The sequence below is a fragment of the Heptranchias perlo genome, chromosome 2 (genome assembly GCF_035084215.1).
Source record: "Heptranchias perlo isolate sHepPer1 chromosome 2, sHepPer1.hap1, whole genome shotgun sequence".
Classification (NCBI taxonomy): Eukaryota; Metazoa; Chordata; class Chondrichthyes; order Hexanchiformes; family Hexanchidae; genus Heptranchias; species Heptranchias perlo.
Window position 1 is genome coordinate 164,474,215 of NC_090326.1, and position 16,286 is coordinate 164,490,500.

At 43.0% G+C, this 16,286-nt stretch overlaps 1 protein-coding gene across 1 annotated transcript in view; it reads right to left on the minus strand.

The window, feature by feature from the left end:
• The window catches only part of LOC137299725 (myosin-7B-like), a 175,898-nt gene that overhangs the window by 66,687 nt on the left and 92,925 nt on the right, over positions 1-16,286 (minus strand). The window contains exons 26-27 of the mRNA XM_067968664.1: positions 15,613-15,758; positions 10,567-10,657 (exon numbers count right to left, since the gene is read on the minus strand). Of these exons, the coding sequence (XP_067824765.1) occupies positions 10,567-10,657; positions 15,613-15,758 (237 nt within the window). The remainder of the gene's footprint in view (positions 1-10,566; positions 10,658-15,612; positions 15,759-16,286) is intronic.

Consider the following 16,286-nt stretch of genomic DNA (forward strand, 5'->3'; position numbering starts at 1 on the left):
AGTAATCTCAGGATTGCTACCAGTGCCACGGGCTAGTCAGAGTAGGAATGACAGGATAGCTAGGATGAATACGTGGCTTGAGAGATGGTGCAAGAGGGAGGGATTCAAATTCCTGGGACATTGGAACCGGTTCTGGGGGAGGTGGGACCAGTACAAATTGGACGGTCTGCATCTAGGCAGGACTGGAACCAATGTCCTGGGGGGAGTGTTTGCTAGTGCTGTTGGGGAGGGTTTAAACTAAAGTAGCAGGGGGATGGGAATCGATGCAGGAAGTCAGTGGGAAGTAAAGTGGTGACAGAAACAAAAGGCAGTAAGGGAGAGTGTACAAAACATGACCGGACAAATGGTCTGAGAAAGCAGGGCAAAGACCAAGGGAAGTCTAGATTAAACTGCATTTATTTCAATGCAAGAAGTCTGATGGGCAAGGCAGATGGGTACATGGGGCTGGGATGTTATAGCTATTACTGAAACATGGCTAAGGGAGGGGCAGGACTGGCAGCTCAATGTTCCAGGGTACAGACGCTATAGGAAAGATAGAGCAGGAGGTAAGAGAGGAGGGGGAGTTGCGTTCTTGATTAGGGAGAACATCACGGCAGTAGTGAGAGGGGATATATCCGAGGGTTCGCCCACGGAGTCGATATGGGTAGAACTGAAAAATAAGAAGGGAGAGATCACGTTGATAGGATTGTACTACAGACCCCCAAATAGTCAACGGGAAATTGAGGAGCAAATATGTAAGGAGATTACAGACAGCTGCAAGAAAAATAGGGTGGTAATAGTAGGGGACTTTAACTTTCCCAACATTGACTGGGACAGCCATAGCATTAGGGGCTTGGATGGAGAGAAATTTGTTGAGTGTATTCAGGAGGAATTTCTCATTCAGTATGTGGATGGCCCGACTAGAGAGGGGGCAAAACTTGACCTCCTCTTGGGAAATAAGGAAGGGCAGGTGACAGAAGTGTTAGTGAGGGATCACTTTGGGACCAGTGATCATAATTCCATTAGTTTTAAGATAGCTATGGAGAAGGATAGGTCTGGCCCAAAAGTTAAAATTCTAAATTGGGGAAAGGCCAATTTTGATGGTATTAGACAGGAACTTTCAGAAGTTGATTGGGAGAGTCTGTTGGCAGGCAAATGGGACGTCTGGTAAGTGGGAGTCCTTCAAAAATGTGTTAACCAGGGTTCAGGGTAAGCACATTCCTTATAAAGTAAAGGGCAAGGCTGGTAGAAGTAGGGAACCTTGGATGACTCGGGAGATTGAGGCCCTAGTCAGAAAGAAGAAGGAGGCATATGACATGCATAGGCAGCTGGGATCAAGTGGATCCCTTGAAGAGTATAGAGATTGCCGGAGTAGAGTTAAGAGAGAAATCAGGAGGGCAAAAAGGGGACATGAGATTGCTTTGGCAGATAAGGCAAAGGAGAATCCAAAGAGCTTCTACAAATACATAAAGGGCAAAAGAGTAACCAGGGAGAAAGTAGGGCCTCTTAAGGATCGTAAACAATTTTGCAACACCAAGTTATAGTCCAGCAATTTTATTTTAAATTCACAAGCTTTCGGAGGCTTCCTCCTTCGTCAGGTGAACGATGTGAAAATTCGTGAGACATGATTTTCCTCTCACAATCGTTTTCACATCGTTCACCTGACGAAGGAGGAAGCCTCCGAAAGCTTGTGAATTTAAAATAAAATTGCTGGACTATAACTTGGTGTTGTAAAATTGTTTACAATTGTCAACCCCAGTCCATCACCGGCATCTCCACATCACTCTTAAGGATCAACAAGGTCATCTATGTGCGGAACCACAAGAGATGGGTGAGATCCTAAATGAATATTTCGCATCGGTATTTACGGTTGAGAAAGGCATGGATGTTAGGGAACTTGGGGAAATAAATAGTGATGTCTTGAGGAGTGTACATATTACAGAGAGGGAGGTGCTGGAAGTCTTAATGCGCATCAAGGTAGATAAATCTCCGGGACCTGATGAAATGTATCCCAGGACGTTATGGGAGGTTAGGGAGGAATTTGCGGGTCCCCTAGCAGAGATATTTGAATCATCCACCGCTACAGGTGAGGTGCCTGAAGATTGGAGGGTAGCAAATGTTGTGCCTTTGTTTAAGAAGGGCGGCAGGGAAAAGCCTGGGAACTACAGACCGGTGAGCCTGACATCTGTAGTGGGTAAGTTGTCAGAGGGTATTCTGAGGGACAGGATCTACAGGCATTTGGAGAGGCAGGGACTGATTAGGAACAGTCAGCATGGTTTTGTGAGAGGAAAATCATGTCTCACGAATTTGATTGAGTTTTTTGAAGGGGTAACCAAGAAGATAGATGAGGGCTGTGCAGTAGACGTGGTCTACATGGACTTTAGCAAAGCCTTTGACAAGGTACCGCATGGTAGGTTGTTACATAAGGTTAAATCTCACGGGATCCAAGGTGAGGTAGCCAATTGGATACAACATTGGCTTGACGACAGAAGACAGAGGGTGGGTGTAGAGGGTTGTTTTTCAAATTGGAGGCCTGTGACCAGCGATGTGCCTCAGGGATCGGTGCTGGGTCCGCTGTTATTTGTTATTTATATTAATGATTTGGATGAGAATTTAGGAGGCATGGTTAGTAAGTTTGCAGATGACACCAAGATTGGTGGCATTGTGGACAGTGAAGAAGGTTATCTAGGATTGCAACGGGATCTTGATAAATTGGGCCAGTGGGCCGATGAATGGCAGATGGAGTTTAATTTAGATAAATGTGAGGTGATGCATTTTGGTAGATCGAATCGGGCCAGGACCTACTCCGTTAATGGTAGGGCGTTGGGGAGAGTTATAGAACAAAGAGATCTAGGAGTACAGGTTCATAGCTCCTTGAAAGTGGAGTCACAGGTGGATAGGGTGGTGAAGAAGGCATTCAGCATGCTTGGTTTCATTGGTCAGAACATTGAATACAGGAGTTGGGATGTCTTGTTGAAGTTGTACAAGACATTAGTAAGGCCACACTTGGAATACTGTGTACAGTTCTGGTCACCCTATTATAGAAAGGATATTATTAAACTAGAAAGAGTGCAGAAAAGATTTACTAGGATGCTGCCGGGACTTGATGGTTTGACTTACAGGGAGAGGTTGGATAGACTGGGACTTTTTTCCCTGGAGAGTAGGAGGTTGAGGGGTGATCTTATACAAGTCTATAAAATAATGAGGGGCATAGATAAGGTCGATAGTCAAAATCTTTTCCCAAAGGTAGGGGAGTCTATAACGAGAGGACATCGATTTAAGGTGAGAGGGGAGAGATACAAAAGGGTCCAGAGGGGCAATTTTTTCACTCAAAGGGTGGTGAGTGTCTGGAACGAGCTGCCAGAGGCAGTAGTAGAGGCGGGTACAATTTTGTCTTTTAAAAAGCATTTGGACAGTTACATGGGTGAGATGGGTATAGAGGGATATGGGCCAAGTGCAGGCAATTGGGATTAGCTTAGTGGTATAAACTGGGCGACATGGACATGTTGGGCCGAAGGGCCTGTTTCCATGTTGTAAACTTCTATGATTCTATGATTCTATAAGAGTGGAAATTGAGGAGGCTCTGGCCACAATCTTCCAATCCTGCTTAGATATGGGGGTGGTGCCGCAGGACTGGAGAATTGGAAATGTTACACCCCTGTCCAAAAAAGGGAGAGGGATACACCCGGCAATTACAGGCCAGTCAGCCTAACATCATTGGTGGGGAAACTTTGAGAGACAATAATCCAGGATAAAATTAATTGGCACTTGGAAAAATAGAGGCTAATAAATGAAAGTCAGCACGGATTTGTTAAAGGAAAATCATGTTTGACTAACTTGATTGAGTTCTTTGATGAAGAAACGGAGAGCGTTGATGAGGGTAGTGCGATTGATGTTGTGTATATGGACTTTCAAAAGGCATTTGATAAAGTAATACATTATAGACTTGTTAGCAAAATTAAAGCCCATGGGATTAAAGGGACAGTGGCAGCGTGGATACAAAATTGGCTAAGGGATAGAAAGCAGAGAGTAGTGGTGAATGGTTGTTTTTCAGACTGGAGGGAGGTATACAGTGATGTTCCCAAGGGGTCAGTATTAGGACCACGGCTCTTTTTGATATATATTAATGACCTGGACTTGGGTATAGAGGGTATAATTTCAAAGTTTGCAGATGACACGAAACTCGGAAATGTAGTAAACAATGTGGAGGATAGTAACAGGCTTCAGGAGGACATAGACAGACTGGTGAAATGGACAGACACATGGAATCATAGAATGGTTATAGCACAGTAGGAGGTCATAAGAACATAAGAACATAAGAAATTGGAGCAGGAGTAGGCCAATCGGCCCCTCGAGCCTGCTCCGCCATTCAATAAGATCATGGCTGATCTGATCCCAACCACAAATCTAAAGAACACAAGAAGTCGGAGCAGGACCCGGCCACATAGCCCCTGGGCCCTCTCCGCCACCCACAGGGCATTGACCGATCCGAACTCAGCTTCATGTCCAATTTCCTGCCCGCTCCCCATAACCCCTAATTCCCTTTACTTCTAGGAAACTGTCTATTTCTGTTTTAAATTTATCTAATGATGTAGCTTCCACAGCTTCCTGGGGCAGCAAATTCCACAGACCTACCACCCTCTGAGTGAAGAAGTTTCTCCTCATCTCAGTTTTGAAAGAGCAGCCCCTTATTCTAAGATTATGCCCCCTAGTTCTAGTTTCACCCATCTTTGGGAACATCCTTACTGCATCCACCCGATCAAGACCCTTCACAATCTTATATGTTTCAATAAGATCGCCTCTCATTCTTCTGAACTCCAATGAGTAGAGTCCCAATCTACTCAACCTCTCCTCATATGTCCGCCCCCTCATCCCCGGGATTAACCGAGTGAACCTTCTTTGTACTGCCTCGAGAGCAAGTATGTCTTTTCTTAAGTATGGAGACCAAAACTGTATGCAGTATTCCAGGTGCGGTCTCACCAATACCTTATATAACTGCAGCAATACCTCCTTGTTTTTATATTCTATCCCCCTAGCAATAAAAGCCAACATTCCGTTGGCTTTCTTGATCACCTGCTGCACCTGCATACCAACTTTTTGATTTTCTTGCACTAGGACCCCCAGATCCCTTTGTACTGCAGTACTTTCCAGTCTCTCGCCATTAAGAAAATAACTTGCTCTCTGATTTTTCCTGCCAAAGTGCATAACCTCACATTTTCCAATATTATATTGCATCTGCCAAATCTCCGCCCACTCACCCAGCCTGTCTATATCCCCTTGCAGGTTTTTTATGTCCTCCTCACTCTCTACTTTCCCTCCCATCTTTGTATCATCTGCAAATTTTGATATGTTGCACTCGGTCCCCTCCTCCAAATCGTTAATATAGATTGTAAAGAGTTGGGGACCCAGCACCGACCCCTGTGGAACACCACTGGTTACTGGTTGCCAGTCCGAAAATGAACCATTTATCCCAACTCTCTGCTTCCTGTTTGATAACCAATCCTCCACCCATGCCAGAATATTACCCCCAATCCCGTGATTTTTTATCTTAAGTAATAATCTTTTATGTGGCACCTTGTCGAATGCCTTCTGGAAGTCTAAATACACTACGTCCACTGGTTCCCCTTTATCCACCCTATACGTTATATCCTCGAAGAACTCAAGCAAATTTGTCAGACATGACTTCCCCTTCATAAAGCCATGCTGACTTTGTCCTATTAAATTATGCTTATCTAAATGTTCCGTTACTGTCTCCTTAATAATAGACTCCAAAATTTTACCCACCACAGATGTTAAGCTAACTGGCCTATAATTTCCAGCCTTCTGCCTACTACCCTTTTTAAATAACGGTGTTACATTAGCAGTTTTCCAATCTGCCGGGACCTCTCCTGAGTCCAGGGAATTTTGGAAAACTATCACCAAAGCATCCACAATCCCTACTGCCACTTCCCTCAAGACCCTAGGATGGAAGCCATCAGGTCCAGGGGATTTATCCGCCTTGAGTCCCATTATTTTACTGAGTACCATCTCTTGAGTGATTTTAATCGTATTTAGCTCCTCCCCCCCGAGAGTCCCCTGTTTGTCCAGTGTTGGGATATTCTTAGTGTCCTCTACTGTAAAGACTGAAACAAAATATTTGTTCAGCATTTTTGCCATCTCCATGTTTCCCACCATTAATTTCCCGGTCTCATCCTCTAAGGGACCTATGTTTGCCTTAGCCACCCTTTTTCTTTTTATATAACTATAGAAACTCTTGCTATCTGTTTTTATATTTTTTGCTAATTTCTTTTCATAATCTAACTTCCCTTTCTTAATCAATCCTTTAGTTACTTTTTGCTGTCTTTTGAAGAATTCCCAATCTTCTATCTTCCCACTAAGTTTGGCTACCTTATATGTCTTTGTTTTTAGTCGGATACTATCCTTGATTTCTTTACTTAGCCACGGGTGGCTGTCATTTCTTTTACACCCTTTTTTCCTCAGTGGAATATATTTATTTTGAAAGTTGTAAAATAACTCCCTAAATGAACACCACTGCTCATGTACCGTCTTACACTTTAATCTATTTTCCCAGTCCACTTTAATCAATTCCGCTCTCATACCATCATAGTCTCCTTTATTCAAGCTCAGTACGCTTGTTTGAGAATCAACCTTCTCACCCTCTAATTGGATATGGAATTCAACCATGTTGTGGTCGCTCGTTCCAAGGGGATCCTTAACTAGGACATTATTAATTAATCCTGACTCATTACACAGGACCAGGTCCAAGGTTGCCTGCCCCCTTGTAGGATCAGTTACATACTGCTCAAGAAATCCATCCCTGATGCATTCAATGAACTCGTTCTCAAGGCTGCTCTGCCCAATTTGATTTGTCCAGTTAATATGATAATTAAAATCCCCCATAATTATGGCTGTTCCCTTATTACATGCCCCGACTATCTCCTGATTAATACTTCTTCCAGCAGAGTTGCAACTATTAGGAGGCCTATATACTACGCCCACTAATGTTTTTTTTCCCTTATTATTCCTTATCTCCACCCAAACTGTTTCATTATCTTGATGCTTTGTCCCAATATCATTTCTCTGTATTACAGTGATTCCTTCCTTTATTAACATAGCCACCCCACCTCCCCTTCCTTCCTGCCTGTCCTTCCTGATTGTTAAATACCCTGGCATATTTAATTCCCAGTCGTTGTCACCCTGCAGCCATGTTTCTGTAATGGCCACAAGATCATACCCATACGTAGTTATTTGTGCCGTTAACTCGTCCATTTTATTACGATTCGGCCCATCGAATCTGTGCCAGTTCTTGGTAAGAGCAATCCAGTTAGTCCCATTCCCCTGCTCTTTCCCCTTAGCCCTGCAAGTTTTTTCCCATCAAATATTTATCCAGTTCCTTTCTGAAAGCCATGATTGAATCTGTTTCCACCCCCCCACCCCTGACAGCGCATTCCAGATCACACTCGCTGCGTAAAAAAGTTTTTCCTCAAGTTGTGTTTGGTTCTTTTGCCAATCACCTTAAATCTGTGTCCTCTGGTTCTCGACCCTTCCACCAATGGGAACAGTTTCTCTTTATTTACTTTATCTGAACCCTTCATGATTTTGAATACCTCTATCAAATCTCCTCTCAACCTTCTCTGCTCTAAGGGGAACTAAATTGAAAGAAGTACAAGTAAATCGCTGTTTCACCTGGAAGGAGTGTTTGGGGCCCTCGATGGTGAGAAGGGAGGAGGTGAAAGGGCAGGTATTGCATGTGGCAGATGAAGTTTAACGCAGAGAAGTATGATGTGATACATTTTGGTAGGAAGAATGAGGAGGGGCAATATAAACTAAATGGTACAATTTTAAAGGGGGTGCAGGAACAGAGAGATCTGGGGATGTATGTACACAAATCTTTGAAGGTGGCAGGACAAGTTGAGAAGGCTGTTAAAAAAGCATACGGGATTCTGGGCTTTATTAATAGAGGCATAGAGTACAAAAGCAAGGAAGTTAGACTAAACCTTTATAAAACACTGGTTAGGCCTCAGCTGGAGTATTGTGTTCAATTCTGGGCACCATAGTTTAGGAAGGATGTGAAAGCCTTAGAGAGGGTGCAGAAGAGATTTACTGCAATGATACCAGGGATGAGGGACTTCAATTATGTGGAGAGACTGGAGAAGCCGGAGTTGTTCTCCTTAGAACAGAGGAGGTTAAGAGGAGATTTGATAGAGGTGTTCAAAATCATGAACGGTTTTGACAGTAAATAAGGAGAAGCTGTTTCCAGTGGCAGAAGGGTGGGTAACGAGAGGACACGGATTTAAGGTGATCGGCAAAAGAGCCAGAGGAGACATGAGGAAACACTTTTTTACGCAGTGAGTTGTAATGATCTGGAATGCACTGCCTGAAAGGGTGATGGAAGCAGATTCAATAGTAACTTTCAAAAGGGAATTGGATAAATACTTGAAGGGAAAAACTTTACAGGGTTATGGGGAAAAAACAGGAGAATGGGACTAATTGGATCGCTCTTTCAAAGAGCCGGCACAGGTACGATGGGCTAAATGGCCTCCTCCTGTGCTGTATCTGCTATGATACTATGATTTTAAAAACCTCAATTAGATTGCCCCTCGACCTTCTAAATTCAAGGGAATATAAGCCAAGTTTATGCAACCTGTCCTCATGATTTAATCCTTTAAGCCCTAGTATCATTCTGGTGAATGTGCGCTGGAGCCCTTCCAAGGCCAATATATCTCTCCCAAGGTTCAGTGCCCAAAACTAACTGCAATACTCCAGATGGGGTCTGAAGAAGGTTCTGTACAACTGAAGCATAATGTCAATGTCCCTTTGTAACTTTCTCTTCCCATCCAGACAACTTACTGTGCCTCCTAATTTAGTGTCATCTGAAAACTTGGATATACAACTCTCCATTCCTTCATCCAAGTCATTAATATATATGGTGAAAAGCTGAGGCCCCAGTACAGATCCCTGGGGAACACCACCTGCCACATCTCGCGAATCAAAGAACGAACCCTTTATCCTTACTCTCTGTCTCCTACCTCCCAACCAATTAGCAACCCATGTCGTAAGGGTGAGTTGAGACAGTGTTTGCCTTTGTCGGGTTAAAGATAGAAGCACAGGCAAACTCCCATCTGTAGAAAAAGCTCCTCGTAAAATGGGAACATAAGAACATATGGAACATAAAAAGGCCCGTCAGCTAATTGAGCCACTCAATCAAACAGACCAGGTGGCTGCGTGAAGGGAGAGTGCCCAGACGCACGGAGCTTTAGTGCTCAGCATGATCGGGCTTGCGTTGTCTCCTAAATTAGAGAGTTCTATGTGGAGGAGGGAAAGAAAACACAGAAGGAGTCAACTTCAGCACTCTTGCCATCCTCTGCCTCCCAACTAACTTCCAACTCAAAACTAGCATGGCTTGCAAACTGGGGGCATGACAGCTCCCTGCCTTCTGAGTAAGGAGATGATTCAAGACTAGGGGCAGCTAAAACGAGAAAAGAAATTACAAATACTCACCGACGTTATCCTAAAGATTTTATAGTTTCTGCATTTACAGATTTTCATATCGCCCTGTGTCAGTTTGTGCTGCTGTGGTCTGTTCTGGTGAAAGATCTTTAAAATAGCTCAAAACCATAATTAAAACTGGCTGATCGCTCAGTGGTATTGTTCACGGGTAGTCTGGGATCAGCTAATATTTATCTGCCAACCTGCACTGTTCCTTTAAGACTATGGTCAGGTACTGCCTGTGGGGAAGTGGTCAACGTAGATACTGAGGTCAACTGGAGGTTAATTATTGTCGTTGGGAGTTTCTCCAGATTGGCAGCTGTTTGGCTGCTCCCCTTTTAAAACTTGTTCTCAGGATGTGGGTGATGCTGGCAGGGCTGCATTTATTGCCCGTCCCTAGTTACCCTAAGGTGTTGAAGATGGGCCTTCTCCGTACACGGCTGCAGTCCTTGTGGTGGTAGTGCACCCACAATGGTGTTTGATGGGGAATTCCTGGATATTATTAACTCAACATTCTCTCCAGGTTATCTCAAAGTCATAAAAACATAACAGGCAGTAATTGGGTCTCTCGCTCCTTTTGTATATTTTTGAAAAAAGTGTTCTGTTGTAATTATTTGGTACTTTCTGTAAAATGTGATTTTCATTTTTTATTGCCCATCCCTGGTTACCCTGAGAAGATTCTTGAACCACTGTAGCAGTTTGATATAATCAAGTAGCTTACTCAGCCACTTCAGAGGACAATTAAGAATCAATCATTTTGGTGGAGGACTGGAGTCACAAATGGGACAGACCAGGTAAGGACAGTAGGTTTCCTTCCCATCAATGAATCAGTTGGGTTTTTACAACAATCAAACAGCTTGGTCACAATGGTCACTTTTTATTTCCAGATTTATTTTAACTGAATTCAAATTCTCAAAGTGCTGTGGTGGGATTTGAACTCAATGTTCATCTAGATCATTAGTCCAGTAATATGACCACTACACTACCATGACTTTGGTGCATGAGGGATATTGTCAAATGGGAGTGGTATATGGGAGCGGAACCAGAGTAAGACTGGGAAGATAATGAGGAGGGGGTAGGAGTACATAAAACAAATACCTGTGCTTCTTTCAGCCTTTTCTGCAGTTTTGAAATTAAATTCTGTTCCTCGTTGATCTTTGATTGCAGCTCACTGATCTCAAACTCTTTCCTGGAAAGCAGCAGATGGAAACCATTAAACACGTACAGGACACCTGATGGAGATCTGGGATGCTCCTGAAAATAGTCACAAAGCAGCACTGGCCACGTGAGTCTCAAACATCACAAGTAACGGTGAGTCCTGTCCCCAGTGCTTTCAGTTCAGCAAACCCCGGCACTGGAACATGCTGTATCGTGTTAAACCTACCTACACTATTTTAGCCATGATGTGGAGATGCCGGTGATGGACTGGGGTGGACAAATGTAAGGAATCTTACAACACCAGGTTATAGTCCAACAATTTTATTTTAAAATCACAAGCTTTCGGAGATTATCTCCTTCGTCAGGTGACGAAGGGGATAATCTGACACCTGACGAAGGGGATAATCTCGGAAAACTTGTGATTTTAAAATAAAATTGTTGGACTATAACCTGGTGTTGTAAGATTCCTTACATTTACACTATTTTAAGAAGTTTCTGAGGTACTTTCATTAGTTTAATTCCCTTTTTAAAACTTTATTTTTTTTTTACCTTTCAATAAACAGCATGGACTCACAAGAATAACAGTGAAATTAGAAACTCTAGTAGCAGGAAGAGTGTAACATGAGAGTGGACGCTGACTAAATGAGACATCAAAAATACCTGCATTGGGTGAAAGAGGTCCCCTCTGGCTGGAGGCTGGACACTTACAGCATTGCCAAAACTCCAGAAGTCCCAACGCAACATTTAAATGGGTGCGTTGAGGTACTGCTGGAGCTGAAACAAAGCAGATAACTTCACTGCTTTTTGGGGTCGGGCCTCCGTTTGAAAACCGCAAGTGTTGGCAATACTGCACTCATATACAACGGCAGGGCTCTTGAGGCCAAGTTGATTACAAGAGTTAGGTCTCTCCAAGGGTTATGGCAACATGCTCTGTAGAGGGAGGTACAAACCGCTCCCAATTCCCAGTGGCGAAGTTTTTATAGCAGAATCAATCAGGGGGGGAATACAAGGAGGTGTTGACATCTCTCTTAGGGTAAGGGGAAGGGAGAGACAATAGAGCTTTACAGTGCGAAAAATCCTTTCACTCCTCAGTCCCGGTGCCCCATGGGTGTGCCTGAGAGGCCTGATGGATCTAAGAGTGTCCTGAATGCATGTGTTGCTCATAGCAGGGTTAATTCCCTGATCCTGCACTCCCAGTACGGAAGCCACATGTGAATGGGACTAAGCTGCAACAAAGTGTTCCAGAAAAGAGTCTGCTGGAATTTGTCTTGATGAAGATGGAGAGTTTTTCTACATTGGGCTATTTTTCATAACCTGTGAATCCAGTCAAATCTGGTTGATTGTCTCACCTGTAACCACATAGCTGGTATATGGAGTAAAGTAACAAATCAATTAGGTGAACTCTCCCAGGATTGAGAGGTATATTCACTTGCTGCCCTAAATAGCATTTTTTTCCGCCATTTTTGAGTACACTGACTGATTTTCATGTCAATGCTTTTGATATGTTTGACAACTGCATCATGTGATGCTGACATATCGTAGAAATAAAACGACACCATTCATTCGTGGGAAGGGTGATCATTGATGTAAGCACCAGTTAAGAGGTCACATGCACTGTGTACATCCACGTCCCATATCCACAGGCACAGAATGTCTGTCACTGAGAATCCACTGTCCTTCGATTTAAAAAGCCAGTGTCACACTCATTTTCTAAAATTAAAGTTGTTTATATATAGTTATTTTTTGGGGGGGAAGTGCAGTGTTGTTCTCGTAAGAAGTTATAGAACAAGAAAAAGCCATTGTGTCCATACTTGCTTGGGAGGAACAGGTGACTTTGGACTATGGTTCCCAAAGCTCTCCGCCACTGGGGGTTTAAATAAGGGCAATTATAAAGGAATGAGGGCAGAATTGGCTAAAGTGGACTGGGTAAACAGATTAGATGGTATGATGGTGGATAAGCAGTAGCAAACATTTAAAAAGATATTTTATGACTCAACAAAAATATATCCCTGTGAGGAGGAAAGACTCCACAAAAAGGGTGAACCAACCATGGCTAACTAAGGAAGTCTAGCATGGTATCAGGTTAATAGAAAAAGTATACAACATGGCAAAGATTACTGGTAAGCCCGAAGATTGGGAAAACTTTAAAAACCAGCAAAGGACTAAAAGAATAAGAAAGAGGGAGAAAATAAATTATGAGAGTAAACCAGCAAGAAATATAAAAACTGACAGTAAAAGCTTCCACAAGTATTTAAAAAGGAAGAGGGTAGTTAAAGTAAACATTGGTCCCTTAGAGGATGAGACTGGGGAAATAATAATGGAAAACAAGGAAATGGCAGAGGAATTGAACAGATATTTTGTATCTGTCTTCACAGTAGAAGACACTAATAACATACCAATAATAGTAGAAAATCAAGGGGCAAAGGGGAGGGAGGAACTAAAAACAATCACTATGACTAGAGAAAAAGTACTAGGTAAACTAATGGGTCTAAAGGCTGACAAGTCCCCTGGACCTGATGGCTTGCATCCGAGGGTCTTAAAGGAAGTGGCTACAGAGATAGTGGATGCATTGGTTGTAATCTTCCAAAATTCACTAGATTCTGGAAAGGTCCCAGCGGATTAGAAAACTGCAAACGTAACACCCCTATTCAAGAAGGGAGTGAGACAGAAAGCAGGGAACTATAGACCAGTTAGCCTAACATCTGTCATTGGGAAAATGCTAGAAACCATTATTAAGGAAGTAGTTGCAGGACATTTGGAGACTCATAATACAATCAAGGAGAGTCAACATGGTTTTATGAAAGGGAAATCATGTCTGACAAATTTATTAGAGTTCTTTGAGGAAGTAACAGGCAGGGTGGATAAAGGGGAACCAATGGATGCAGTATATTTGGATTTCCAAAAGGCATTCGATAAGGTGCCACATAAAAGATTACTGCACAAGATAAGAGCTCATGGTGTTGGGGATAATATACTGGCATGGATAGAGGATTGGCTAACTAACAGAAAACAAAGAGTCGGGATAAAAGGGTAATTTTCAAAATGGCAATCTGTAACTAGTGGGGTGCTGCAGGGATCAGTGCTGGGGCCTCAACTATTTACAATATATATCAATGACTTGGATGAAGGAACAGAGTGTCTTGTGGCCAAATTTGCTGATGATACAAAGATAGGTGGAAAAGCAAGTTGCAATGAGGACACAAAGTGTCTGCAAAGGGATAGTGACAGGTTAAGCGAATGGGCAAAAATTTCCAGATGGAATATAATGTGGGAAAATGTGAAGTCATCCACTTTGGGAGGAAAAACAAAAAAGCAAAATATTATTTGAATGGAGAAATACTGCAAAATGCTGCGGTACAGAGGGACCTGGGTTTCCTCGTTCATGAAACACAAAAAGCAAGCATACAGGTGCAGCAGGTAATCCGGAAGGCAAACGGAATATTGGCCTTTATTTCTAGGGGGATAGAGTACAAAAGCAGGGAAGTCATGCTACAACTGTACAGGGTGCTGGTGAGACCACACCTGGAGTACTGCGTACAGTTCTGGTGCCCTTATTTAAGGAAGGACATACTTGCATTGGAGGCAGTTCAGAGAAGGTTCACTAGGTTGATTCTGGGTATGGAAGGGTTGTCTTATGAGGAAAGATTGAACAGGTTGGGTCTATACTCATTGGAGTTTAGAAGAATGAGAGGAGATCTTATTGAAACATACAAGATTCTGAGGGGACTCGATAGGGTAGATGCTGAGAGGATGTTACCCCTCATGGGGGAATCTAAAACTAGGGGACGTAGTCTCAGAATAAGGGGTCACCCGTTTAAGACGGAAATAAGGAGGAATTTCTTCTCCCAGAGGGTCGTGAACCTTTGGAATTCTTTACCCCAAACAGCTGTGGAGACTGAGTCATTGAATACATTCAAGGCTGAGTTAGACAAATTTATGATCAGCAAGGAAGTCAAAGGATATGGGGAAAGGGCGGGAAAGTGGAGTTGAGGTAAAAATCAGATCAGCCATGATCTCATTAAATGTGGAGCAGGCTCGAAGGGCCGAGTGGCCTACTCCTGCTCCTATCTCTTATGGTCTTATGGTTTTCCTCGCCTCATGTCTGGATCGTTAGTAGACTAACTGATAGAGATTGATTGCCATGATTAGTCAACAACTCCATTATCGTCATGTCATGCGACTACCAGGATGGTAGAAGGCAAACTAGATGGACTTTGGTCTTTTCTCGTCTAGCAATTCCTATATCCCTCTGTCCACTTGTTTAGAATGCATGGGATTAGGAACGATCACTACGGCCTTCTGGCTGGTCCCAAAGTTCCATCTATTGGACCATCTACTCTGCCTTCAAGTTAAGGGTTTTGTTGTTGGGTTGTCCACTGCTTATGCCCAGTGTCGGTCTGAGGCACTCTCAGGGCATGTGTACCATCGGTTAGTTGCAGAGTAAAGCTTCTTCTTCTTTGCACCAAAGTGTTTTAATCCCCGCCTCAGAAGACTAGCTGCATTGTACCAGTGTGATATTTCCCATTCCCCCGCCACCCATCCTTGTGATCCCGTGAGCGAGTTTTCCAATTTAGTGCCAACTGAATACAATGTAAGAAATATGAAACAAGGAAAGCCCAATCCAGTCTGTTCCTTCTACAATCCATTGTACAATCCACTCTACCACGGACTCAGCACCCATTTAATCTCCAAAGAGAAAGTTTTCAGAAGTTTTGCTTGCCCTGAAAAGTAAACCAGGCCTGTGCCGAATTGTTCCCGGTGGGTAAAGTGGACAGCAGGAATAGTTCATAAATCATAGAAATCATAGAAAATTAACAGCACAGAAGGTGGCCATTCGGCCCATCGTGTCCGCGCCATGTCTGCTCATAAGCAGGAGCTAATTCAAGACAATATTTGTATATAACAGGGTCAGGGCTGCCAGTCCCACCTCCACTCCCTGCCACCCAAACTCACCCACCCTGCAGCTTCAGATCTTACTCCATTTACCTTTTCAGTCTTTCCTCCATTTGCACCTTGTCACCTTCCAGGTCGATCACTGTTTCAAGTGTCTGTTTCAGATTTTCCTCCAGCTTCTTCCTGGTTCGATCAAGTTCCATCCTGATCTTCTTCTCCTCCTCGAGCGATACTCCCAACTTCAGAGAAAAGAAATCTTTTAGAAATTGATCCAAAGATTTTAGAAATTCCCTGTATATTTCAAGCCAGCCAATCCATTATTCCCGTGTATTTCAATTCTGGATATCTATCATTTCCTGCGTATTTCAATCCTGCCTCACGAAAGATCATTGACCTGAAATGTTATCTCTGTTTCTCTCTCCACAGGTGCTGCCTGACCAGCTGAGTATTTCCAGCATTTTCTGTTTTTAGTTCAGATTTCCAACATCCACATATTTTGCTTTTGCTATCCATTATTCCCGTGTATTTCAATCCTAGATATCCATTATTCCCATGTATTTCAATCCTAGATATCCATTATTCCCGTGTATTTCAATCCTAGATATCCATTATTCCCGTGTATTTCAATCCTAGATATCCATTATTCCCATGTATTTCAATCCTAGATATCCATTGTTCCCTGTGTATTTCAATCCTAGATATCCATTATTCCCATGTATTTCAATCCTAGATATCCATTATTCCTTGTGTATTTCAATCCTAGATAT